The 27,671-nt window shown below is 41.4% G+C and overlaps 1 protein-coding gene across 1 annotated transcript in view; it reads right to left on the bottom strand.

The window, feature by feature from the left end:
• The window catches only part of LOC143973935 (G-protein coupled receptor 54-like), a 145,902-nt gene extending 120,498 nt beyond the window's left edge, over nucleotides 1-25,404 (bottom strand). Inside the window, exon 1 of the mRNA XM_077474832.1 lies at nucleotides 24,842-25,404. Coding sequence (XP_077330958.1) covers nucleotides 24,842-25,142 — 301 coding nt within the window. The 5' untranslated portion in view covers nucleotides 25,143-25,404. The remainder of the gene's footprint in view (nucleotides 1-24,841) is intronic.
• Nucleotides 25,405-27,671: the final 2,267 nt, after the last annotated feature.

The raw sequence follows: 27,671 nt of genomic DNA, 5'->3' as shown, positions 1-27,671 counted from the left end.
CTATTTTCATTTTTCTGGGGTTTTTTGGGACAAAATTGTACCCCCCCCCTTTTTCTTTTAATCTACGGGGGAACAATATGCCACCAGATCTCATTAGGATTGGTTTCACTACTTCCCTTTTTCTCTGCTGATTGTGAGACCCACAAGTACTCAAATAGAACAAAGGTGGTATTGGAAATGGGGGGAGGGGAGGTATTAGGATTGCTGTGAGTGTTTTAATTTAATTCTTTTTTCTAACCATTTTTCTGGGTTTTGTTTATTTATTTATTCTAATATTTTTTGTGTTTGTGAGATTGGGGATAGGGTTTTATTTTTCATGGTGTGAGAAGATTATTTTAATTTATTAATACTATTATCACTTAGTGGTTTAAGGTGGCAAGGAATTACACCATTTTATTCATTTATTTCTTCTGTTTTTTATCACTTTATGTCACTTATGATTATATGAGTAAAATAAAATTCAGGGATTTAAGGTTTCCCCCTAAGACACGTGGTAGGATAATGAGGATATCACATAGATAAAAAGTCACTCTATACTTAATAAGATACAATACAACATAACACAGGGGTTAAGGGAGTAGTTGTAGTTTAACTACAAACCTCCCCCTAATTTTTTCTATTATAAAAGTTTTTTCCTTTTTTTACATTTAAAAAAAAAAAAATTACCCTCCCCCTCCCCTAGGATAATCTCACATTTATGTGGAAGTAGATATATGGGGCAGAGAGGTTGGGTCTTTAAGTAGAGATAAAGATATGAGGAAACCCCATTGATAGACCAAAGAAGGAAAAATGGAGGAAGTGGAAAAAGTTTTTATTTAGAGGTAGTTTGACCCTCATATGTTAAACTATATATTTTATTGAATTCAGTTTGCTTCTTGTTCCTCTCCTCCTATCTCCACAACTTCCATTTTTTTTCTCCCCTATGTAAAATAAAATAGATACAAATAAAATAAGAGCAATAATGATGATGTTGATATTGAAATCTTGTGTTAAACTGGTAAAAGATAATCTTTTGTTAACTCTTGTTTTATTTTTCTGGAGGGCAAAAGTAGAGAGCCCCACAGCTCAGACATCTCAGACAACTCTCCCAGTTAGGCTTGTGCCTATATGGTCCAGTAAGACCAGAAGAAGGTGCTTTCCTGAAGGTAATTAGTGGAGAAGAGGAGTGATATCTTCCCTTTCCCCCTTTTTATTTACTTATTTTTTTCCCCTTCCCTTCCTGCTCCAACCCCCCTCCCCACCTTTTTCTTTTCTATTTTTTTTCTTCTCTCCCTCCCCCCATTCCAAAAATGGCACTGGAAACTATAGTAGTGATGTCCCTGAATGCTAAGGGTCTTAACATACCCGAGAAGAGAAACGACGTATGCCACTACATGATCTGAAACATTTCCGTGTTGATATAGCTTTTATTCAAGAGACACATTTCAAGACAGACAGACTTCAATATCTCCAAAACAGATTCTACCCGTTGACATATCATGCTATTAATTCGATGGCTAAACCAAAAGGGGTCTCAATATTAATTTCTAGTAAAATACCCTAGCGCCATCAAAAATCATTGATAGACCTTACGGGACGATATATTTATATAAAGGGCCTCCTGGGGAACAAAGAGATGACACTGGCAACAATCTATACTCCCAATGAAAATCAGGCCTCTTTTTTAGATGAGGCATTAGAGAATCTTTTAGATTTTGCAGAGGGGCAGTTGATACTAGGAGGGGATTTTAATATACCTTTCATACCATCAACAGATACCTCCACGGGGGTATCATCTATCCCTTCTAGCCAACTGAAATGTACTGCAAAATTATTTCATAAAGCTCAATTGATTGATGTATGGAGATTGCAACATTCTGGGGAATGAGATTAGTCATTTTATTCATCCCCACATAAAATCTATACCAGAATAGATTATTTTTTGATTCCCCATACCTGTTTACATGCAGTCTGGGCCACATCCATAGGAAATATTACATGGTCAGACCATGCCCCTGTATTCCTGACTTATGATCTGACAGGAGCCCAGACATCTAGACATCGCTACTGGCGACTTAATGAAAGTCTTTTACAGATACCAGAAGTCTTAAGCCCCATACACACTATCAGTTTTTCTGCTGAGTTTTTCCTTCAGATTCACCAAAACCATGTAATATGAGGTCAAACCTTAGGAGTTTCAATGTGTATGCAATCAGGCAGGCTCTTCCATTACATGATTTTGGTAAGTTTGAAGGAAAAACTCAGCAGAAAAACTGATAGTGTGTATGGGGCTTAAGAGGACGTGACTAAAGAGCTGACATTGTATTTTCAGATGAATGACCTACCAAACTGTGACCCAGGAATTTTATGGGAAGCACATAAGTCAGTTCTTAGAGGTGTTTTTATTAAGCATGGGGCTTGTATTAAACGAGAACGAACGAAACAGATGACTGAATTAATTGATAAACTAGCGATTGTGGAATCTAGTCATAAACATGCTCCTAATAAGACTCTGGAAACAGACTTGGCGGTACTGAGGAAGCAAATTACCGACTTGCTTCACTACAAGGCAAAAGCAGTGTTATAGTTTTGCCGTAAGGTGACTTACGAATCAGGTGATAAATGTGGGAAAGTATTCGCAAGAAAAGTTAGAGAACATAAACTGTCAACATATATCCCCCAAGTTCGGCAGGGCTGCACCCGCCCCCTCTCTTCGCTTTTGCCGAATGAGAGGACGACCTGTTTTTTTGTTGCCATTCCGGCACATGCTCAGTTCTCTCCCCACATTGTCCGCATCGAGCCAGTGACGTCAGACGCCGGCTCGATGGATGGGGGAGATATAAGGCAGGCTTTCCCTCTTCGCTCTACATGCGGGGTGTGTGTTATCCCTGCATTCTAGAGCGCCATTCCATACATCTGAGGTAATTTATTTACTCAAGATGAATACATTGTATCTTTATTGGTTGATTTATTTCTTTTTCTCATGTTTCTTATCTTGGACGTTTCTTAGGCTAATTTCTCATAGAGCTGCAGCCCAGCTCTGCACTCTCCCACCAGCTCAGCTGTCCACTTTTTGAGCCTTAAATAATCTCATGTGTGAGCAACCCCTTAGTGGACACTTGCACCAGTTCTATTATTAATTTTACCATTAAATAGTAAGTTTATTTTAATTTTCCATTTACTTTGTGGTACAATGTATTTTAATTTCTTCTACCAAGCTCCCTTATATTTCATACATTTTCCCCTTTTTTTTGTTCTGTCTCTTTTACCTAACTCTAATTATTGAGGCTGTTGCCCGTTACCCTCATAGTATTGAGGTTGTCATATAATTATACTATAATTCTTTCTCTATTTTTATAATTACCTTTTATAATAATATTTTTATTTATTTTCTTTTTTTTTTCTTTTCCACTCATCTCATATACCTATTTCATTGTTTTTCCCATACAATTACACTTCATAATTTTTTCCCTTTTACCTTAGCACTGCACTTACCCCCATCTATGTCCTCCTTTAGGGTGAGGCGGTTGGTGATTTGATTAGGTCAGGTGTAAACCCTGTTTTACATCTATGCTGTCTTCTTACGGCAAGCGGTCTTTCTGGCAAACAGTGGGTAAGCGCCATCCCATTAGATCACACCTCTTTAAGCTTGTTACCCTACAAGGTTTTCTAATTGTGAGGTTACTATTTGAAATTATTAGTGATGTATTACTAATTTAGTGAATGTCATTTTTTGTTCATATATTAATTATTATTATTGTCAGTTGTTAGTTGCATAATTCCCCTGACGAAGCAATCTGCGAAACATGTTGGGAATAAGTGCTGTCAGCCTGTCAACCTGTATCTTTGGATTTTCATCCGCTGAGTAACATTGTGTACTTTGTTTTTAATAATCTCACATATCGTATGTGTTGTTGTCATGTTTTTTAATGTATATCAATAAATATTTTTCTATGAATTTTTAGTACATTGTAAATCAGATCTGCTGTTATATCTAGCACCGTATAAAAATCCCCCGTTCTCCTTTCCCTTTCTCCCCTGCCCTTTGTGTGTATTATATAAAAAATCTGTCCTATGTCATTTACTAAACGCAGCTAAATCCTGTATACCTTTGATGTGGAAACCGGAGAATCCACCGATCACAGCATTATGGCTGAGGAAGATGGAAGATATTAGAAAGATGGAGGACCTGATATTGACAGCAACTGATAGACAGGAGATATATAAAAAGGCATGGACCTCTTGGAATACCTTCAATACCAAACTCGCAGCGGGAATGACAAGACACGCCATTACCATAACAACGTGCCACAGCGCACTGACCACCGTCGGACAACCTGACCGTCAGTGTATTGCTGGAGCATTCAGTGCAATCAATAAATAGATTCCAGGTTCTTCCATTGTAAGGCAGTCACACATCTGTGATAACCCTTTAACATTCCCGCTCACAGAGTATCGGTTGATAATACAACCTACCTAAAATACACAAAGTATCAGTAGCTAATCAGAACATAAAAGCTACCAACAGCATATATCCAATGGCTCAGAATATTACATCAACTGTGTATATGCTTATTATAAACATCTCCAATAGAAAATGATAATTTTCACATTTTCATTACATGAAGAATTTACAGAAAATTGCAATTCATACAATAATTCCAAATTAACATATTGTTAATAATGTTAATTTGGAATTATTGTATGAATTGCAATTTTCTGTAAATTCTTAATGGAAGAACCTGGAATCTATTTATTGATTGCACTGAATGCTCCAGCAATACACTGACGGTCAGGTTGTCCGACGGTGGTCAGTGCGCTGTGGCACGTTGTTATGGTAACGGCGTGTCTTGTCATTCCCGCTGCGAGTTTGGTATTGAGGGTAGGCGGTGCTGAGCAGAGGAGAGGTGGGACGGAGGAGTGTCTCTGTGTCAGGTCTCCCTGTCAGTGCGCCGCCCGCTTTGTACATAAACGTATGAGCTGCGCCGGTTGGTCACACCCACAGACGAAGACGTAGTGACGAAACGCATATGGGCGTGACCAAGCAGCTGTACGTCATCGCAGGGGAGAAGGTTTGAAACTTTACCCGGGACCCGCCGTGGACGCTGAGATCGTTTACTATCTTTGGATTTCAGGACTGCGGTGAGACAAGCCTGATCGCTCCGCGTATGATTAATGACTTGATGATTGTATATTGTGTACATATGTTTCATTAAGCGCATGAGATTTTTTTTTAAATAAAATGGTTTGCACTATGGAATATTTTTTATTTTTCCTACATGTGAATCTATGCTGAATGGAGTACTATTGAATCAAAGATATAGTTATAAAGAAATCAAAGGAGTCTTTAAACTACTATTGCTGACAACCGTATTGGCATTTGGTTTGATTGGAAGCATTACTATAAGGAGTCTGAGGAACCAATGTGTTTTGTGATGTGCTTGTAACCCTTTAAGTTCTGGTAAGTGTTTTACCATAAGGGGTGCCACCGCGTGTGAAGTGACTGCGCACTGGTGTCTTTTACTTGGAGATGGACTATCTTTCTCATAACCTCGTGAATACTGCAATGGATGGCATGTAAACACTTGTTTTTGGACTCTTAAAAAAACCTTTTGGTGTATTCCTTGAGAAACTGTCATCTTTTTCCGTATATATATTTTTTATGTATATTGGATTGAAAAATATTTTTCTATATTTAGCGCTGTCAATATAGTGTAATTTTATGAAAGATAAGGAATGATTTATACTATATACTTATATAATTGGTAATTTAATTTATGATAGCAGCTGGTGATTGGATGAGATTTTGAGAACTTGCTTTCCACCTGGGCGCTGGGATCAGTGAGGAATATTTCATATTGTTCAGTGATATTAGTGATAATCAAAAATATGTCAAGTAAAATATAGTTTTATATTGTATATATCTTCCACCACTGGAGGGAACCACTCCCTCTGTCTTCTCATCTAAGTATTAGGGCCCAGCGTTGGCAGGTGGAGTGATGTGACTGAGGAGGCTCGCGTATGCGCGGCGTGGCTCACACATCTGCTTCTGGTCCTTTGGACCAGATTGGGGTATAAAGGGCCACTAGCTCCGGCGAATAGATGCTGCTGGAGCCCTTTGGGATACGCTATGCTGTCTCTCAATATCAGGTAACCTCTTCAAACCTTGAACTTTACTGGGGGAGATTCTATTTACTAGTTATGATATAGCGTCTAGCTTTTTTTGTAATTGGCAGTTTAAGGGTACTAATTGCATTTTTAGCCACCAATCTTGCTGTATTATTTTTGGATGATTAATTATCTATTTGAGAGCTAATTGCCTGTGTTTTACATCTTGCTTTCCCTATTGTGTTTAAATAGCTCTGAAGATCATCATTAGAGTCTATTGACAGCATTTTAAAATCCCTTGGATCTAAGTTTACTATTGAATCTGTATTTTTAATTAGATTTTTTACATATATATCTTTTTATAGATTTGTTTCAGTTTGGGGAAGCATTTTTTCCTCTTTGACAATTTCTGATACACTTAAATATATACTTTTTAGCTGGTCCCTTTATTCCCCCTGTGGCTGCCAGTCGCATGGGGTCCTCCTTGCACTGTTAGCTGTCTGGAGAGCGTCTCCTCGAAGGTACCACTGTGCCGGTTCTCATTCTTACTAGCTGTAAAAATCTCATATTCTTGCCTGAGGCTAAACGCATCTCCCCCAGAAGGGCGTGATGGGCTCTTTTCTTGTGAAGTTTAAATTACATTGTCTTATTCTTACCCGTTACTAAGAATGTAAGGGCTGATGCCTTGTCACAACAATTTTCCTCCACTTCCAAATTGGAGTAGGTTCAGGTTCCTGTGATTCCTCCTGATCAGATTATGCCTACGGTTTGCACCAGTCTCACTTCTCCTTTGGGTAACAAAATTCTTGCTGCTCAGGTCCATGCTCCTCCTAAAAATCCTTGCGACCGCTGCTTTGTCCGAGAGAGTCTCCGTATTGTCATGCTCCAGACTTACCATTCTCCCAAGACTGCTGGGCACCTTGGGAAGACTCAACTCTTTTGGGCAATTTCCCAACAATTCTGGTGGCCTAGTCTACGTGCTGATGTAACTGCCTTCGTAGCTGCCTGTTCCATGTGTGCTCAGAGTAAGACACCACGACACCTTAGAGTGGGCCTCCTACAACTCATACCCAATGGTGAGAGGCCTTGGACCCACCTGTCTATGGATTTCATTGTGGAGTCACCCAACTCCCAGGGCAACACAGTTATCCTTATGATGGTTGACCGGTTCTCAAAGATGTGTCATTGTATTCAACTTAAGAAGTTGCCCACTTCTAAGGAACTGGCTTCCATTTTTGCCCGGGAGATCTATCGCTTACATGGGCTACCCAAGGTAATTGTCTTGGACAGGGGTAGTCAGTTTGTGTCCCGGTTCTGGTGAGCCTTTTGTGTACAGTTGGGAATTCAGCTTTCTTTCTCCTCTGCATATCACACACAGTCTAATGGGGCCGCAGAATGAGCCAATTCGTTCTTGGAGCAATTCCTACGTTGCTATATTTCTGACCATCATAACAACTAGTCAGACCTATTACCGTGGACAGAGTTTGCGCACAACAGTGCCTTGAATTCTGCTTCCTGATTGTCCCTGTTTATAGAGAATTATGGTTTCCAACCTTCCATTTTGCCTGTTTGGTCCACAGAGTATTCCTGCATTAGAGGAGCATCTCCGTGGTCTTTGTTCCTCTTGGGCACAAGTCCAGGAGGCTTTGCGACATGTTAATGATAGGTACAGACTCCATGTTGATCCCAGATGCCTGTCTGCGCTTTCCTATCAGGTTGGGGACAAGGTCTGGCTGTCATCTCGCAACTTCCGACTTCGTGTTCCCTCATTGAAGTTCGCATCTTGGTTTATTGGGCTTTTCCAAATTCTGCGCCGGATTAACCCAGTGGCGTACGCATTAGACCTTCCTTCTAATATGCATATTTCATATGTATTTCATGTCTCTTTATTAAAACATTTTGGTCTACAACCACTTTATCACCTCAGTGCCACGTCCTCACTCTGTACAGGTTGAGAACCATGAGGAGTACAAATTACAGTTTATTATTGACTTGCGTATGTTCTGTTGGCCCATACAATACCTGGAGCACTGGAAAGGGTATGGTCCGGAGGAACGCTCTTGCGTCTCATCCTCGGACGTACATGCCCCTGTCCTCCTTCATGATTTCAATAGACGTTTTCCCCACAAGCCTGGTGGTCCTCTGATGGGGAGGGGTCGTTGAGGAGGGGGTACTGTCAGGGCTGGGCTCAGCCCTTCCTTCTCTGAGCTGGCCGGTCAGCTGTCGGCTAATTGCCAGCTCCTATCTCTCCACAGTTACTCAGCTGTTGATAATATACTGCTCGTCAGTCCTGCCTACTTAAGCTGTCCAGTCCAGAGGTTCTCTGCCTTCACCTTGGTCAACATCACAGAAACTATCTCCTGCGATCCTGTTCAAGACTTGCTTTTCTGACATTCCTTCTGGTTCCAGATCCTCCTTGCTGTTCCACTACATTGATCCCTGACTTCTGGCTTGGCTGACTATCCATTACGGTTACTGAACTTTGGCTATGTTTTGACTACGTTTGTTTTTTTTACTATTATTATTAAACAAGTGTGATTTAACTGGACTTCTGTCTCGGCCTGATTTCATGTTTTTTGTCAGAAGGACAAATGAGACATTAGTGTTGCCTTCCTCAGATGGGGTGATCTCACCTCTCTAAAATCCAAACTTTGAAGCCACATAGAGGCATAATAATTACATTTCCCTTATGATCCCAATGTTGCAAATGTGTGTAGTTACAAACATCTTTTTTTCTAAACCCACAAAGCACACAGTGTGTCAACATGTGCTATCTCCCATCACTGGGTATCAATGGATGTGTTTCAGGGGTGCAACCCCTTCCTCTGAGCTTCTTTAGCTATGAGGAAGGGGTTGCACCCCCAAAACACGTCCATTGATACCCAGTGATGGTAGCTAGCACATGTGGACACACAGTGTGTTTTGGGGCTTTTTGCAAACTAGATATATGGAAAATACACACATTTTAGGCATGGGATCATGAGGGAAATAAGAATGTTAACCACTTAAGACCTGGACCATTTGGGTGGGCAAAGACCAGAGCATTTTTTGCTATAAACAAATAACAAGCAATTATTTTTTTTAAAAACGCATTATTTTTTACCTTTTGCTATAATAAATATCCCCAAAAAATATATAGAAAAACATTTTTTTTTCTTCAGTTTAGGCCGATTTGTATTCTTCTACATAATTTTGGTAAAAAAATTGTAATAAGCGTTTATTGATTGGTTTGCACAAAAGTTATAGTGTCTACAAAATAGGGCATAGTTTCATAGTTTTATGGCATTTTTATTATTCATTTTTTTTACTAGTAATGGTGGAGATTTTTATTGGGACTGCGACATTATGGCAGAAACATCAGACACTTTTGGTGAAATTTTGGGACCATTCACATTTATACAGTGATCAGTGGAATTAAAAATGCATTGATTACTGTTTAAATGTAACTGGCAGTGAAGGGGTTAACCACTAGGTGGCATTGTAGGGGTTAAGTGTGTCCTAGGGAGTGATTCTAACTGTGGAGGGGAGGGGCTGTGTCTGACATGACATTGATCTCTGCTCCCGATCACAGGGAGCTGTGATCAATGTCAGTGTCATTAGGCAGAACGGAGAAATGCTTGTTTACATTAGCATTTCCCTGTTCTTCCTCCCTGTGAGACGATCGCAGGTATCCCCATCGAGTCCACGGAACCTGTGATCACGTTCACGGAGCTCCCAGAAGGCGCATGCGTGCCTCTTAGAGGGCAATGTACAGGTACGTTAACCACTTGCCGACCGCCGCACGCCGATGTACGTCGGCAGAATGGCACGGGCAGGCATAAGCACGTACATGTACGTGATTTGCCTCCCGCGGGTCGGGGGCCCGATCGGGCCCCCGCCCGGTGCCTGCGGCGGTCGGTTTTCGTTCGGGAGCGATCCCGGACGAGGGGACGGCCATTCATTCATGGCCACCCCCTCGCGATCGCTCCCGACGAATGAAAATCCCCCGTGACATCACTTCCTCTCCTGTAATGTAAACACAGGAGAGGAAGTGATGTATTCTCTCCTCCGTGTCGGTATTTTTCGTTCCGACACGGAGGAGAGCGGATCAGTGAGTTGCACCAACACATCCCACACACAGTAGAACATGCCAGGCACACTCACACCCCCCCTTTACCCCCCGATCACCCCCCCAATTACCCCTGCCCCCCAGTCACAGTGACACCAATGTCATTTTTTTTTTTTTTTTTTTTTTTTTTGCATTGGTGTCATTTGTGACTGTAATAACTGTTAGGGCAGTTAGGGTTAGCCCCCTTTAGTTCTAATGTACCCCCCTAACCCCCCCAATAAAGGTTTAACCCCGTGATCACCCCCCGTCGCCAGTGTCACTAAGGCTGGGTTCACATTGCAGCGGTTTATGAGAACGAATGTGATTCGCACCGCACTGCAGTGCAAATCACATCCGATCTCTGTGCGATTCGAGTTCAGCCATTCGCCGCACCCGCCGCACCCGCCACACCCGCCGCACCCGCCGCAAATTCGCACGGGACCCTTTTTTTGGCCCGCAGCAGAATCGGATCGCATGGGTGTTCACACCATGCGATCCGAGTTTGCAGATCGCACTGCGATATGCGAACTGATCTGGGGGTGTCAGTAACATTTCACTGACACTCCCAGCAGTTCGCATAGGGCAGTGTGAACTGCCGCCGGGAGGCATGCGATGCGGGAACCCGCCGCGGATTCGCGGCGTTTCCGCATCGCTCCAGTGTGAACCCAGCCTAATAAGCGATCATTTTTCTGATCGCCGTATTAGTGTCACAGGTGACGCTAGTTAGGCAGGTAGGTATTTAGGTTCGCCGCAGCTTTTTATAGCGCTAGGGACCCCCATATACTACCGCATAAAGCCCCCTGATTGCCCCCTAGTTAACCCTTTCACCAGTGATCACCATATAACTGTTACAGGTGACGCTGGTTGGTTAGTTATTTTTTTATAGTTTCAGGGCACCCGCCATTTATTACCTAATAAAGGTTTAACCCCCTGATCACCCGGCAGGTGTCATTTGTGACTAATAACTGTTAGGGCAGTTAGGGTTAGCCCCCTTTAGTTCTAAGGTACCCCCCTAACCCCCCCAATAAAGGTTTAACCCCGTGATCACCCCCCGTCGCCAGTGTCACTAAGGCTGGGTTCACATTGCAGCGGTTTATGAGAACGGATGTGATTCGCACCGCACTGCAGTGCAAATCACATCCGATCTCTGTGCGATTCGAGTTCAGCTATACAGATAGTATGGCTGAATTCGTGTCGCACCCGCCGCACCCGCCGCAAACTCGCACGGGACCCTTTTTTTGGTCCGCAGCAGAATCGGATCGCATGGGTGTTCACACCATGCGATCCAAGTTTGCAGATCGCACTGCGATATGCGAACTGATCTGGGGGTGTCATTAACATTTCACTGACACTCCCAGCAGTTCGCATAGGGCAGTGTGAACTGCCGCCGGGAGGCATGCGATGCGGGAACCCGCCGCGCATTTGTGGCGTTCCCGCATCGCTCCAGTGTGAACCCAGCCTAATAAGCGATCGTTTTTCTGATCGCTGTATTAGTGTCACAGGTGACGCTAGTTAGGCAGGTAGGTATTTAGGTTCGCCGCAGCTTTTTATAGCGCCAGGGACCCCCATATACTACCGCATAAAGCCCCCTGATTGCCCCCTAGTTAACCCTTTCACCAGTGATCACCATATAACTGTTACAGGTGACGCTGGTTGGTTAGTTATTTTTTTATAGTTTCAGGGCACCCGCCATTTATTACCTAGTCTCACTAGTGTACCCCTAAATTTAGGGGTGTCTACTTTCTAAAATGGGGTCATTTGGGGGGGGGGGGTTTGTGCCATCTTGGCATTTTATGGCCTTCAAAACTGTAACGCCCTTAGAAAGCCTGAAGGCGGTGCTTGGTTTTTGGGGCCCCGTACGCGGCTAGGCTCCCAAAAAGTCCCACATATGTGGTATCCCCGTACTCAGGAGAAGCAGCAGAATTTATTTTGGGGTGTCATTTCACATATGCCCATGGCATGCGTGAGCAATATATCATTTAGTGACAACTTTGTGAAAAAAAAAAAAAGTTTGTAATTTTCCCGCAACTTGTGGCAAAATATAAAATATTCCATGGACTCAACATGCCTCTCAGCAAATAGCTTGGGGTGTCTACTTTCTAAAATGGGGTCATTTGTGGGGGTTTTGTGCCATCTTGGCATTTTATGGCCTTCAAAACTGTAATAGGTAGTGAGAAGTGAACTCAAAAAATTACGCCCTTAGAAAGCCTGAAGGCGGTGCTTGGTTTTCGGGGCCCCGTACGCGGCTAGGCTCCCAAAAAGTCCCACATATGTGGTATCCCCGTACTCAGGAGAAGCAGCAGAATTTATTTTGGGGTGTCATTTCACATATGCCCATGGCATGCATGAGCAATATATCATTTAGTGACAACTTTGTGAAAAAAAAAAAAAAAAAAAAAAAGTTTGTAATTTTCCCGCAACTTGTGGCAAAATATAAAATATTCCATGGACTCAACATGCCTCTCAGCAAATAGCTTGGGGTGTCTACTTTCTAAAATGGGGTCATTTGTGGGGGTTTTGTGCCATCTTGGCATTTTATGGCCTTCAAAACTGTAATAGGTAGTGAGGCGTGAAATCAAAAATTTACGCCCTTAGAAAGCCTGAAGGCGGTGCTTGGTTTTCGGGGCCCTGTACGCGGCTAGGCTCCCAAAAAGTCCCACATATGTGGTATCCCCGTACTCAGGAGAAGCAGCAGAATTTATTTTGGGGTGTCATTTCACATACGCCCATAGCATGTGTGAGCAATATATCATTTAGTGACAACTTTGTGTAAAAAAAAAAAAAAATTTTTTTTTTGTCATTATTCAATCGCTTGAGGCAAAAAAATAAAATATTCAATGGGCTCAACATGCCTCTTATCAATTTCCTTAGGGGGTCTACTTTCCAAAATGGGGTCATTTGGGGGGGTTTTGTACTGCCCTGTCATTTTAGCACCTCAAGAAATGAGATAGGCAGTCGTAAACTAAAAGCTGCGTAAATTCCAGAAAACGTACCTTAGTTTGTAGATGTGACAACTTTTGCGCAAACCAATAAATATACAATTATTGACTTTTTTTTTACCAAAGACATGTGGCTGAATACATTTTGGCCTAAATGTATGACTAAAATTGAGTTTATTGGATTTTTCTAATAACAAAAAGTAGAAAATATCATTTTTTTTCAAAATTTGCGGTCTTTTTACGTTTATATCGCAAAAAATAAAAATCGCAGAGGCAATCAAATACCATCAAAAGAAAGCTCTATTTGTGGGAAGAAAAGGACGCAAATTTTGTTTGGGTACAACATTGCATGACCGCGCAATTACCAGTTAAAGCAGCGCAGTGCCAAATTGTAAAAAGACCTCTGGTCATTTACCAGCAAAATGGTCCGGTCTGAAAGTGGTTAATCTGCCTGTACATGCCCTTCTGCCGCAGTATATCTGCATGAGGTGGTGGGGAAGCGGTTAAGGCACAATTTGGAGGCACCTTCAAATTTGGGGTTTTATATTCATAAAAACACAGAAACATTACAATTCACATTAGTTAGGGCTTATTAGTTAGTTAGTTAGTTTCCCAACTCTCCTCTTCAAGATGCAAACCCAGGTCATGTTTTCTATACTTGTAGAATTTGGCATGGGTGATGTTGACTATGCAAATTACTAACAGTGAACATGACGAATGAGGAAAATACAGAAAACATGACCTGGTGGTAAACCTAGAGGAGTGGAGTGGAGAAAAACTGAGTTGTGTCCCTAAACTTTTAAATTTCAAAGTCAGCAAAATATGGTAAAGATTAAAAGGGCAAACAGGAGTGGAACAAGGAATGGAACAATACATTTCTGAACAGGCAAGAGGAAATAAAAATTTGGCGAGCATGTCTACAAAATCTCTGATTCTTCGCTGTAAAGCAGTGGCAGCCTCCTTGATTTGCTACAGGTCCTTCAAACAATGCAACATATCTGCACTCATTCTGCCAATAGTGCATAGTGGAAGATCATGACCTAGTAAGAAGAGTAAAAAGTATTAAGGGAACTATGGTCAAGTGGCTGAGACCCTACATAGTGAATTATGATCTAGTTACTAGTCAAATTCAGGAAATACTTACCTACCCAGTCTATTGTTGCTTGAAACCTTCTTGCCCTTCAGACACCTACACTACTTGGAATGCAAACACTGCAACTACTCTGTAATCTTGGCCCTGGTGCCTGGGTCTCCAAAACCCGGGTACCTAGCAACACTTCCAGCTCCTTCCACCTCTTCCTTCTCAATGCTAATGTTAAGGGACTACATAATTTGCTATTGTGTGGAGTGGGTGTTTTGTTTGGATATATAAACACTCGATATGAACACACATTTAACGAAAAAATTGATTTAAATGCATCAACACAGGGTGACACTGTGGATACACTAGTAGCAGTGTGCCAACGTCCCAGTAACTGTTAGTCCCCGTACACACGGTCGGAGATTCCAGCAACCAAATCCGTCGGATTAATTCCGACTGATTAATTCCGGAAGAGGTCCGGAAGTGATGTTGCATACACACGGTCGGGACTCAGTTGTCGGAAAATCCGATTGTACATAACGTGATGGCGTTATTTCGTTACAACGGGACTACGTTCAGGCTAGTAGCCAATAGCTTTGTTCTAGGAATTTGATCTGAGAATGCGTGGCACTTTGTCCATCAGAGTAGGCTACACATGATCGGAGCATGTCTGATCGGAGCATTTTGTCGGAAAATTTTACCGGCAAGTTGGAAAAGTTGGTCCGTCGGATATTCCGATGGAAACAGTCCGATGCAGACCACACACAGTCGGAATATCCGACAAAACGGTCAGATAGGAAACATTTCGTCGGAATCTCCGACCGCGTGTACAAGGGCTCAGAAGAGAGTGAAATAAGGATATGGACTTTGTAGGCAAACACATACATTTGTAAAGAATTTTAGTTTTTTAATTTGATCAGGTTAAACCATTGTCTACAGACACAGATTAAAAAAAAAACATATATTTGAGTGACCTCACAGACTCTAGTATCACCTCTAATACATGAAAACCACATAGAAATTGGGCACAAATAGTAGCATGTAATGACAATATACATCCAGTGGTTATTAGATATGTGAAATGGTTGAGTCGCAGTAGGAGGTCTCTTCTTCAGGAGCTTGCATATCTAATAGATGTATAAAAAAGCATCATATAAATACATCATAATATCCGACATAAAACATGACCAGATTTAAACAATGAAAGTAGTCACTATGAAAGAGTCCAGGAGGGTGTGTGACCCAGAACAGGTGGCCACCAGGGGGCAAGAAGCAAAGTCCCCTATATGGAGACACAAACAAATAGCACATGTTAGCATATTTTTATGATAGTATCAGGTCAGATATATGGGCGCTATGTATTACATGTTGCTTTATAGAAGATAGGTACTTACATAATTGAACTTTGCTCGAAAGTAAAGAAATGTAGAAATTTTACGTAAGAACAAGCATGGATAAAAAGCTGTAGATACAGGAAGTGGCCGTTCATAGCGTATGTTCCACGAACTGGAAGTGACTTCAATCGGAACAGGAAATTATGTCAATGCTTTCACCCTTCCTCAGGGCATCATCATGGACCCCGAGGTCCGTGATGACACCCTGAGGGAGGGCGAAATGCATGTACGGCTGATTCCTGTATCTACAGCTTTTTATCCATGCTTGTTTTTAAGCAACTTTTTTGTAAGTACTGATCCCTATGCGCATTAAATAAATTCTATTTAAATAAATTCTTCACTATTGGTCCATCCTCTTTTTATTTCTGGGTGCCTGCTTATCCTGCTGAGAGCCTTCTATTGGAAATATATCATCTGATGTTCCTACATCCATCTATTATCTGATGTTTTGACACCAATCCAGGTGTGTGGGATATTATTCATAAGCCTGAAGTGACCCCTGGACTGCAAAGCTGGGGGTTGTCCTGTTCTGGTGAGTGGGGATACAAAAGGGGGTGTCACTGTACTCCTGCAAGTTTAACTACTTAAGGACCGCCTCATGTACATATACGTCGGTACTTTGAAGAAGGATATCTCGGTAACGGCAGCAGCTGCTGCCACAACCGAGATATCCCTCTTTACAGGAGGTGGTCCTGTGTGCGATAACAGTGGTCTCCGCGGCGGGTTCGCAGTAAGATCACCATTATCGATGGCGGGAGAGGTTCCACCCCCTCCCGCCGCTCTCCTGCGCCCTCCGCCGCTTACCGGAGCCGTCGGTAGCGCCGGAGGCAAACGGGTCCTTTCATCTGCTGGGCATGGAGACGAGTGAGGCTAAGATGGCCCCCACTAGTCTCTATACCATAGGAGGGCGAAAGGGACGTCAAAACGTCACTTCCGCCCTTACCTCCTAAAGGTACCTTTTTTTTAATGTCATTTTTTCAAATTACATTTTTTTTTTTATTGCATATAAGTCCAAATATGAGATCTGAGGACTTTTTGACCCCAGATCTCATATTTAAGAGGGCCGGTTATGCTTTTTTTCTATTACAAGGGATGTTTACATTCCTTGTAATAGGAATAAAAGTGATCCATTTATTAAATTTTTTTTAAAAAGTGTAAAAATAAATAAAATCAAGTAAAATAAATAAGAAAAAAAAATGTTTAAAACACCCCGTCCCTACGAGCTCGCGCACAGAAGCGAACGCATATCTGAGTAGCGCCTCATATGAAAACGGCGGTCAAACCACACATGTGAGGTATCGCCGCTAATTTTACTGTTGTCTTATTTTTTTATTCAAAAAAGTGCATTTTTTTCCAAAAAAGTGAGATTGTAAGTCCGCGTGTGAAAAAAAGTATTGCAATGACCGCAATGGTTATGAAGCATTTCTTGCACTTACTCCACTGTGGATCAACACTTCAGTTTTATTTGGGCTTTTATTGTTTATTTCACTAATATTGTGTGTTGTGAGCGCTGTATTTTCTTATCCACAAACATCTTGGGTGAGCTCACCTCACTCACTTTCCTCTAAAAATAAACAATAAACCATTCATTAAGCCACCCTAAGACCCATCTGTTTCTAGCATCCATTTTGCTACATTAGTTGACCAACCTTGAACTTTTTAATGTTTGCTCCAGACTAATTGACTTCACCACGCTGCAATCTGGTTGTTTTTCTGTGAAAAATACATAGAAAAGAGAAGGTGATGTCATTTTACAGAGGGAAAACACTGGACAAGTGCCAACATTGAAAAAGTCCAGCAGTTGCCCCCCACCCCTCTTGTCTCCTATGGGATAGGTGATATATGGTGATCATCCTAGCAGGTGTGACTCTGTGTGACTGTGATCCCCAGGGCCTCTCCTCTACCCATGTCAACACTGGCAAGGCTGCATTATTGGGCACTGATGAGCCAGGCAGCAAGCAGAAAGTGTTCTTTTCCCCCTTAAGTTCTGCTCTAAGCCTGTGGCTTTTTGCAAACCTAGAATAAGGTGACCAAATTTTTAAAATTAAATCCGGGGACATTTTTTTTTCTACTAGTAATGGCGGCAATTGACTGCGATATTGTGGCGGACAAATTGGACACTAAGAAACACTTTTTGGGAACCAGTGACACTAATACAGTGATCAGTGCTAAAAATATGCACTGTCACGGTACTAATCACACTGGCTGGGAAGGGGATAACATCTAGGGCAATCAAAGGGTTAAATGTGTGCCTAACAAGTGTTTTCTCACTGTGAGGGAGGTGCTTTTACTAAAGGGAAGGCATAGATCCCTGTACCTGTTCCTTTGCAGGAACACAGGATCAATGTCTTCCATACTGGCAGACCACCGTCCTGTCTATGTACATAACGATCAGTGGAAACCGGTGCAAATCGTGTCCGTCAGAGCCGCTGATTGGCTCCCAAACTGAAGAAATAGTCCCTCTATTCTGACCAGTATATGATCATCAAAGACAAATAGGGCACAGATAATGGAAAAAATACACCCCCTAAGCTAGTAGGTGCAATGGAGCGGGGTGGGGGGGCTGGGGGGAGGTGTAATGCAGAATTTATTTTTTTAATTCTGCACTGACTGTCTTTGAAATTGCCCCAGCCCCTGTTCAAATCCAATTCGGGGACAAAATCCTGGGACAGACTTGGTCCGGGGACAGTGTACTCAATCCGGGGACTGTCTCCGGGAACCGGGGATGTCTGGTCACCCTAACCTAGAAACACCCTTGTCGGTGGCTAAATTAGTGTGTTTGAAGTTGTCACTTATGTTTTTGGGGGAAGATGGCCTTTTTACCTCCCCTGTTGGGGACCGAGCGAGGGTAGCCTACCTTCGTCCCTTGTGGAGGCTTGGCTGGAGCCTCCTTTTTTTGGTGCCTCCCTGTTAAAAGAATAGAAAAAAATTAGGCACAAAAATAAAAAAAAGTCCAAAAACATGACCAAATAAGAATGTTCATACCTGCTTTAGTTACCTTCATCTTTAGAATACCAAGTCATACAAAGATTTTAGAAAACCTTTTATATAATTCTCTAGAGCTACTTGGAGAAAGAACATATACAGACAGCTAATTTACAAATATACATATTGGTTAAATACAAATATTTCTTACTTTTTTTATGATCTGATGTATGTACTCCATCTGGTCTTGTTCACGGTGTTCGAGATCAGACCAACGTTTTCTGATTTGGTCCTTTGATCGTTCCACCGAAAATTCGCTGTTTAAAACGGCGATGACCTTCTTCAAAATGAGGTCCTTTCGGCTGTTTGGCCTTTCGTAATCGTGCAGCTTGCAGTCATAATCGTGCTTCTCTAGGATGCGCACCATCTCCACCATCTCACCTTTGGTAATGTTTTGTTCCACTTATGAGCTCCACCACCGCGGGGCTGCCTAAAATCAGCAGAATCCACCTCCTAAATGTTCTGCCGTGTGTGTCAATTGCAGAAGAGAGATGGCCACACCCCAACGTTATGACGCACTGAGAGTAGAGTTTCATACATATAAAGCCAGAACGCATGGTCGGTGGAACGGCCGTAGGAACGACCTTGGAGTGGAGGACAAACGATCACCGACGCAAGAAAGGAGCCATAAAAGGAAGGTACAATTGGAAATTGGGACATAAGTGGTTGGTGACCTATATGGGTTAGATTGAGGCTTATATTGGGATCAGCTTATGACAGGGCTCGACAAACCCCAGGCACCAGGTCGCATTTGTGACTAGAATTTGCGTTCTGGCGCCTGGGGTGACACAGCTGGGGTATCCTGTCTCAGTGTGGACCCCGACCCCGCCGTGCGATCGGGCCACGCAGGCCAGTAATTGAGGCCGTGGCTTTGCGGACTTCTGAAGTCCTTCTGCAATCTGGCGCCATCTTGTGGTGGATGTTGAAATGAAAACTAGGCGTTATTGTTAAAATATTTTGGGCTTTAACAAAGTGGTTTCCATATCAATAAACAGTAGTGACCAAAAATGATTTGAACAAGAATTAAAAATGTCGGGGTCAGAATCATAGTCTTTTCTATTTGTCCACATTCAATTTACAACAGTGATGAGATCAAAATTGTGTGTGATTGATGAAAAAACATTCTAATTATGTCCCATTTTCTTACACAGGAAAGTGTCAGTCTGGAGGAGCCAGCGGTAAGCAGCCAGACAGAGTCCCAGATCCCTCCTCTTCGCCCTCCTGCTAAAAGGGCCAGGAAGAGCAGGAATCTGGAGGATGCCACAGCTGCCTTCCTCAGCCAGGCCACTACTGCCATCCAGACAGACCCAGATGAGGCTGAGGGATTTGTCGTGGTGATGGCCAACAAACTAAGGGAGATGGCTGGGGGGCAAAGGAGCAGATGTGAGGAACTTATCCTGCAGCTCCTCAACGAGGGGGTGAGGGGCCAAATCTCTGAAAACACACACCTGTGTGATTTTGTGGCCCCACATCCACCACCTCCACAGACAACCCACACACCACAGCCACCCCACCCATCACAGCAGCATGGCAGTCAGTGGCAATACCAGCCACAAGACCCCCAACAAGCCTGCTGGACTGTGGATTTTCACCCCTTCACCATTTACAATTTTTTTTTATTATTTTGGTTGAATAATTCTTTTATTTGTTATATTTCTTATATGTTTGTATGCATAGAATTCACTTTTTGGTTAAGTTCTTTGTATTTGGATGGCAGATAGCATCTCTAATTTAATGTGTTTTATTTTTTTTCTGCACAATAAAAAAATTGTGGAGAATAATACTTGGCTATGTGTTTTACTTTAACCACTTAAGCCCCGAACCAATTTGCAGCCAAAGGACGAAGCCCCTTTTTGCGATTCGGCCCTGTGTCGCTTAAACTGACAATTGCGTGGTCGTGCGATGTGGCTCCCAAACAAAATTGGCATCCTTTTTTTCCCACAAATAAAGCTTTCTTTTCGTGGTATTTGATTACCTCTGCGTTTTTTTTTTTTTTGCGCTTTAAACAAAAATAGAGTGACAATTTAAAAAAAAAATATGCAATATTTTTTACTTTATGCTATAATAAATATCCCAAAAAAATATAAAACATTTTTTCCTCAGTTTAGGCCAATATGTATTCTTCTACATATTTTTGGTAAAAAAAAATCGCAATTAGCGATTATTGATTGGTTTGCGGAAAAGTTATACCGTTTACAAAATAGGAGATAGTTTTATAGCATTTTTATAAATATTTTTTTTTTTACTAGTAATGGCGGTGATCAGTGATTTTTATTGTGACTGCGACATTATGGCGGACACATCGGACATTTTTGACACATTTTTGGAACCATTGTCATTTATACAGCAATCAGTGCTATTTGAATGCACTGATTCCTGTGTAAATGACACTGGCAGTGAAGGAGTTAACCACTAGGAGGCAGTGTAGGTGTTATGTATGACGTTATGTTTTTTTATTGTAGGGGGTGTGGCCTGGCATGTGACATCACTGATCATCCTTCCCTATAAAAGGGAACAGACGATCGCTGACAGCCACACAGGGAAGCACGGGTAGAGGTTTGTTTACACAGACCTCTCCTCGTTCTTCAGCTCTGTGACCCGATCGTGGGACACCAGTGGCGATCGGGTCCGCTGCTGCCACGGCCCACGGTCACGGAGCACAGGACCGGGTCAGGAGCGCGCTGCCAGTGGCGCGCTCCCGACCCACGGCTGGGCACTTAAAAAGCAATGTACATGTGCATGCTTGTGCCCAGCCGTGCCATTCTGCCAACGTACATGGCGTGAGGCGGTCCTTAAGTGGTTAAATGACAGTTTGGGAGTAGGCACTTACATTTCAAAAAATACAATGTAAAATTAAAAAGGGACACCAACATAGTTGTATCTTTGATCTTAAAAACTACGTGATAATGGTGTTGTGGTAACTTACCCCAAAAAATAAAACAACAAGCATAATAATATTATCCCCTTGCTGCCAAGCGTACACAGATGTGCGTACTCGGCTTTCGGGGGTTATACCAGGATGATGCCCACAGCTGCAGGCATCAACCCAGTACCGTTTTTTAGAGCCGGCGATCTGCTTTCCAGCGATAACAACCAATGCAGCTAAAAGCCGCTCGGCTGTTATACTGGAAGGAGCGGGAGGGGACACCCCGATCAACAATCCACCGCTCTGATGGCTAGGGACAGACTGGCTTGAAGCCGTACGTGGCTTAATTCCAGTCTCCTGATTGTAAACACAGAAGTGACGTCACTTCCCATTTACTCGGCTGCCAATGGGGTCCATTTAAAAAAAAAATACAGTATTCAGATTCACCAAAAACGGCGATCTGAATACTTTCAAGTGCAAAGGAGGGATTGGAGGTCTTTACACCCCCGATCCCTCCATAAAGAGTACCTGTCACCACCTATTACTGTCACAAGGGATGTTTACATTCCTTGTGACAGCAATAAAAGTGATCCATTTTTTTATTTTTTATTTATTCATTTTAAAATAAATAAGATTTTTTTTTTAAAAGCACCCCGTCGCCGCAAACTTGCGCAGAAAAGAAAACGCATACTGACGTCGCGCCCGCATATGTAAGCAGTGTTCAAATCACACATGTGAGGTATCACCGCGATCAATAGAGGGAGAGCAATAATTCTAGACTAGACCTCCTTTGTAACTCTAACCTGATAACCTTAAAAAAAATGTAAAGCAACGCCTATGGAGATTTTTTAGGTACTGTAGTTTGTCGTCATTCCACGAGTGTATGCAATTATAAAGTGTGACATGTTTGGTAACTATTTACTCAGTGTAACATCATCTTTCACATTATACAAAAAATTGCTAACTTTACTGGGTTTTTTTTGTTTTTTATTCATGAAAGTGTCCCTTTTCCCAAAAAGTTGCATTTAAAACACTGCTGCACAAACAATCGCCATTTTATTCTCTAGATTCTCTGCTAAAAAATTATATATAATGTTTGGGGGTTTTAAGTAATTTTCTAGAAAAAAATAATACAGATTTTAACTTGTAAACACCAAATGTCAAAAATAGGCTTAGTCATGAAAGGGTTATTCTTGATATCACTAGAAAAAAAAAGCCTTTTAAAATACATTTTCCATAACTACATCTGTATCACCAGCAAAGCAGCTTCATTATTATCCCATCAAAGAAGAAGAGATTGTGTGCTGCATTTTGACATTTCATAATTTGCATGGCTGTAGTTAGCTGAAAGTTAGCGTACTAATGGTCAGACTTTAGGACAACAGTCTGTCAACAGAAAATCCCCTGCCAACAATCGGATCGTGTGTACGAGGCTTTAGTGTGCTATTGTTAATAAAGTGTTGTCACTTTTATTCCATTAAGCCCAGCACCCTGGTTCTGTGTTTCTTTCCAGCCCGATCAACTTAGCTTTTACTCTTCACTTCACTAACCAAACAGAGCAGTAGGACAGCAAACGGAAGATGAGTATAAGCAGCAAGGAGCAGGCAATTTAGTGAATCTGATTATTTGGCCTGTCCTACAGTGGTCTTTCCACTTTGACTCTGTACCTTTTTTTGTATCAGTATAGAAAATAGGGGGAGCACTTGAAGCACTCGTTAAAGACAGGCTATGGGCTCATTGGTGATATTATCTTAGCAGGAAGCCTGCACACTCCTGTCCCTCCTGCTATGGGGCTATTAATTGTATGCCAGGTACGCTTAGCTTGGTTTGCTTGGAGGGGGGGGGGGGGGGGGTGATTCTTGTTATTTAAAGAGAAATAAAAAATATCTGATAAAAAAATACAGGTGGATAAATTGTTGGATTGTGATTTTTTTTTTAACAAATATCTCCCAGCCCTAAACCAGCATGATTGTATATGAATCTTGCACCTAGCAGACTCATGCGCATATCTGAATTATACTCTCTAAAATAATTCACTTCCTTTACATTGCACTAATTTATTACTGACATTTTATCTAGAATAAAGCTGGACAGTTTAGAAAAAAAAAGTGAAGATAACTTTATATAGCAACAAATTGGAGTCTAGATTTCTATAATACTCTAAAAAATGGCAGCCAGAATGTTATGGTTGCTGTGGCCACCACCTTCAGTTTGATTTGGTCCAATGCAATGATATCTGTAAGTAGCTTTCATGACTTATTTAGATACTCATAGAATATTCTTTCAAAACACTTTTTTTATGTTGTTTTTTTTTATTTTTTGGTGCTTGCTTAATACTGCCTCATGGGAATGTTTACTGATTAGATATGCATGCTCTGCTCCTTTCTTATCTCTAACACATATGCCTTTGCTTATATGTTTCTTAGTATATCATGTAGTATATTAAAAAAATGTACACAATTAGACCGGACTCCTCTAAATAAATGTAATGTCATGCCGCGTACACACAATCTGAATTCTGGCCAGAAAAAGACAGATGAGAGCTTTTCATCGGAAAATGCGACCGTCTGTATGCTCCATCGAAATTTCCGCCAGCCAAAAATTGATAACATGTTCTCAATTTTCTCAACGGAAAAACTTTCTATCGGTAATTCTGATCGTGTGTATGTAAATCCGACACGCCAAAAATCACGCATGCTCAGATTCAACTACGAGACAGAAGCTATTGGCTACTGGCTATTGAACTTCCTTTTTCTAGTCCCGTCGCACGTGTTGTACGTCACCGCATTATAAACGATCGGACTTTGATGTGACCGTGTGTGGGTAAGACAGCTTGAGCCAAATTCCGTCGGGAAAACCATCAGAGCTTTTTCCGACGAGAATTCCGATCGTGTGTAAGCGGCATTACAGCTGAAAGAGATCTATAATTAATATCTGTGAACTAGATGGTTGCTGAAAAGTTGATGTTCTTAAGTTATGAAAATTCACTTAGTGATACACTTATCTGGTTTATCATCCTAATCGTTTCAAAATATATTAAACATGCAGTATATATAAAAATAGAGGGGATGATAAAGATGATACAGAAATGAATAGACAGGTAGATACCGTGTGTATATAAATTGTACTACATCAAAATATATACCAATAAAAACCATCAACCGCCACCCAATCCAAGGCATATTAGTTGGGTCTGAGTAGAGTCCCCTGACTCTTAAAGTAGACTGTGGAACAACACGGGTAGATCATTGTAAGATTCATAAGCAATATAATCAATATTTACCCTGTATAAGAATATATATTAATTAAATATTTTGGATATTATTAACAAACATTTCTCCCTTCTCCCAATTTTAAATATAAAAATTTGCCATTTTATACCATATTTATAAAATGACTTACCTATGTAGAAGTTGGTGACCGTTCTCATCTGTCTGTGCTTGGTTACTACATATATGACCAGAGAGTTACCCACAAGTCCTACCAACATGATCAAAGCAAAGAAGAAGGGAACCAACCAAGCATCCACGAGCAAAGGAGGACTCTGTTGGGAGCTATACAATGTTCCATTGCACCCAGGCAGAGAAGATTGATCTGACTTGAAAGCTTCTACAGAGTCATTTAGACAGGAGAACAGTGACATATTTTCCCCTCCAGTTGGTATTGTCTCAGAAGGGGGCATGGTTCCCCTGACATCATTCATGGCTAGAAAAGTTTCAGGAGACAGAGGCAGCTGCTTGTTTGATTCAGCTCTATTATTTCATTTATACGTCTTCCATAGTACTTTTCACAGTTCCAATAGATTGCATAAACTGTTAATTGTTAGTAGACCTTATAATGCTTATATATATCCTCACTCTCTATACAGAGATAATAAACTTAACAAGCAAAAATAGAGGCAAGCAATAGGTTACCATCCACTTCCGAACCACCTGTGCTTCATGCTTTATGTTTCGACTGCGAGTATGGCGCGTAAATGAGAATACTGTGCACAGTGAGAAGTCATCAGAGCTGATATTTAGTGAGAAATGGACACAGAAAACTGCAGGGAAACATATCCTTCGGGGTCCTAATGCTCACCCTCTTTAAACAAGAAAGAAATGCGGAATTCTGTCAGAATAGAAGTAAGGAGGCTTTCATGACTGGCTTCAATGCAAAGAAAGACTATAATGTTTTTGGTCCATCTCATTTAATTTCAAATCTTTATCTCTTTACCTAACACACATAGCTATAGTAAACCCAAATAATCTAAATGTATTATATTGCAGCTAGATGTGATGGCTGTATTCATTTTCTTTTTTAGGCTTTCTTTTCTTTATTTGAATCTGGTGATCCAGCCAGTACGTTTGTTATTTTTAATGTCCTTTAACAGACCAAGACAAAATAGCAGTTAGAAGGATGAGACAAACCATATAACACTAACAGATCATGCTTACAAAGGTCATTGTTTATTGATTAAAAAAAAAAAAATGTTTTTATTTTTATTTTCTGTCAGTAAATATTGTAAATACGTAATTTTTGTTCTTCACTGATGTGTGCTGATGAGGCCGCACTGATGGGAACTGATAGGCTGTACTGTTGGGCACTAATGAGGTAACACTAATATTCTGCACTGAAGGGCACTGATAGGTGGCACTGGTGGGCACTGATAGGTGACAGTGGTGGGCGCTGGTAGGTGACACAGATAAGCAGCACTGATGGGCACTGATGGGAGGCACTGATGGGACTTTAATGAGTGGCCATTTGTCTTATTAAACTCCCTTCCACAAAAAAGTTTTATCCCTATTGTTGGGTTCACCAGTATGGTGTTTGTAAGTTGAAATCATATCCCCTCTCAAGTGTCTCTTCTCCAGAGAGAATAAGTTCAGTGCTCACAACCTTTCGTCATAACTAATATCCTCCAGTTCCTTTATTATCTTTGTTGCCCTTATTTGTACTTGCTCCATTTCCAGTACATCCTTCCCGAGGACTGGTGCCCAGAACTGGACAGCATACGCCAGGTGAGGCCAGACCAGAGTCTTGTAGAGTGGGAGAATTATCGCTTTATCTCTGGAGTTAATCCCCTTTTAAATACATGCCAATATTCTGTTTGCTTTGTTAGCAGTAGCTTGGCATTACATGCCATTGCTGAGCCTGTTATCTACTAGGACCCCCAGGCCCTTTTCCATCTTAGATTCCCCCACAGGTTCACCCCCTAGTGAATAGATTGCATTAGTATTTTTGCCACCCAAATGCATTATTTTACATTTTTCTACATTAAACCTCATTTGCCATGTAGTTGCCCACCCCATTAATTTGTTCAGATCTTCTTGCAAGGTTTCCACATCATGTGGAGAAGTTATTGCCCTGATTAGCTTAGTATCGTCTGCAAATACAGGGATTGAACTGTTTACCCCATCCTTCAGGTCGTTTATGAACAAATTAAATAGTATTTGTCCCAGCACAGAACCATGGGGCACCCCACTTCCCACCCCTGACCATTCAGTGTATTCCACATTTATCAAGCCAAAACTTACACTCCATTTGGTATGAATATCGAATGGGATATTAATTCCTTTATTAATAATGTCTGATGTTGTTATTGATGTATTGTTAATTAATTTTTCTTTTGTAATATGGTGCTACTTTGATTATTTTTTATATTTTTTTAGCAATAAATGTTGGGGTGGGTTTATTGTTGTAATATATTTATCAACTACAAGATGGCGATGTTTCCCAGTATATTCGCTTCCAATTGAAGTAAGTTATTTTTAAATAACAATTGTTCATTTAGTTTTGAATATCTACTACCTTGGTAGGGGCAATGAATCAGTTTCAGTCACTAAAAATGGTTGCTTTTACAAATGGAATTCACTGGTATGCATATCCCCAAGTTTATTAAGCTAGTGGCCCAACTAAAGAGAGGGGAGTGTTCATAGCCTTTCGCAAATCAGTTATTTTTTGCACAAAACAGATTGCAGACCAAATGGTAGATACCTTTTGCTCCAAGGCACAATCCAGGACACAGAGGTCACTATCATGACCTAATAACCCAGGACCCTTTATAACCCGTGTCTGCTCCCTATTGGCAACCCACCAGCGAGGTACTCTCCTCTTGGCAGGGGCCTCAAATCTAGTATTGAACCCTACCTTGGACAAATAGCCTTTGGAATGCTCTACTCCTTCTAAGGACACAAAAAAATGTTCCCATTCTCTATAGGTTCATGAAAAGAAAAACAATATTCCATACAGC

Source organism: Lithobates pipiens, unplaced genomic scaffold (genome assembly GCF_037356315.1).
Source record: "Lithobates pipiens isolate NorthernLeopardFrog02 unplaced genomic scaffold, aLitPip1_a1.2 Scaffold_13, whole genome shotgun sequence".
NCBI lineage: Eukaryota > Metazoa > Chordata > Amphibia > Anura > Ranidae > Lithobates > Lithobates pipiens.
Note: the sequence above shows the minus strand (reverse complement) of the source record. Positions and strands in the feature narration are given on the sequence as shown.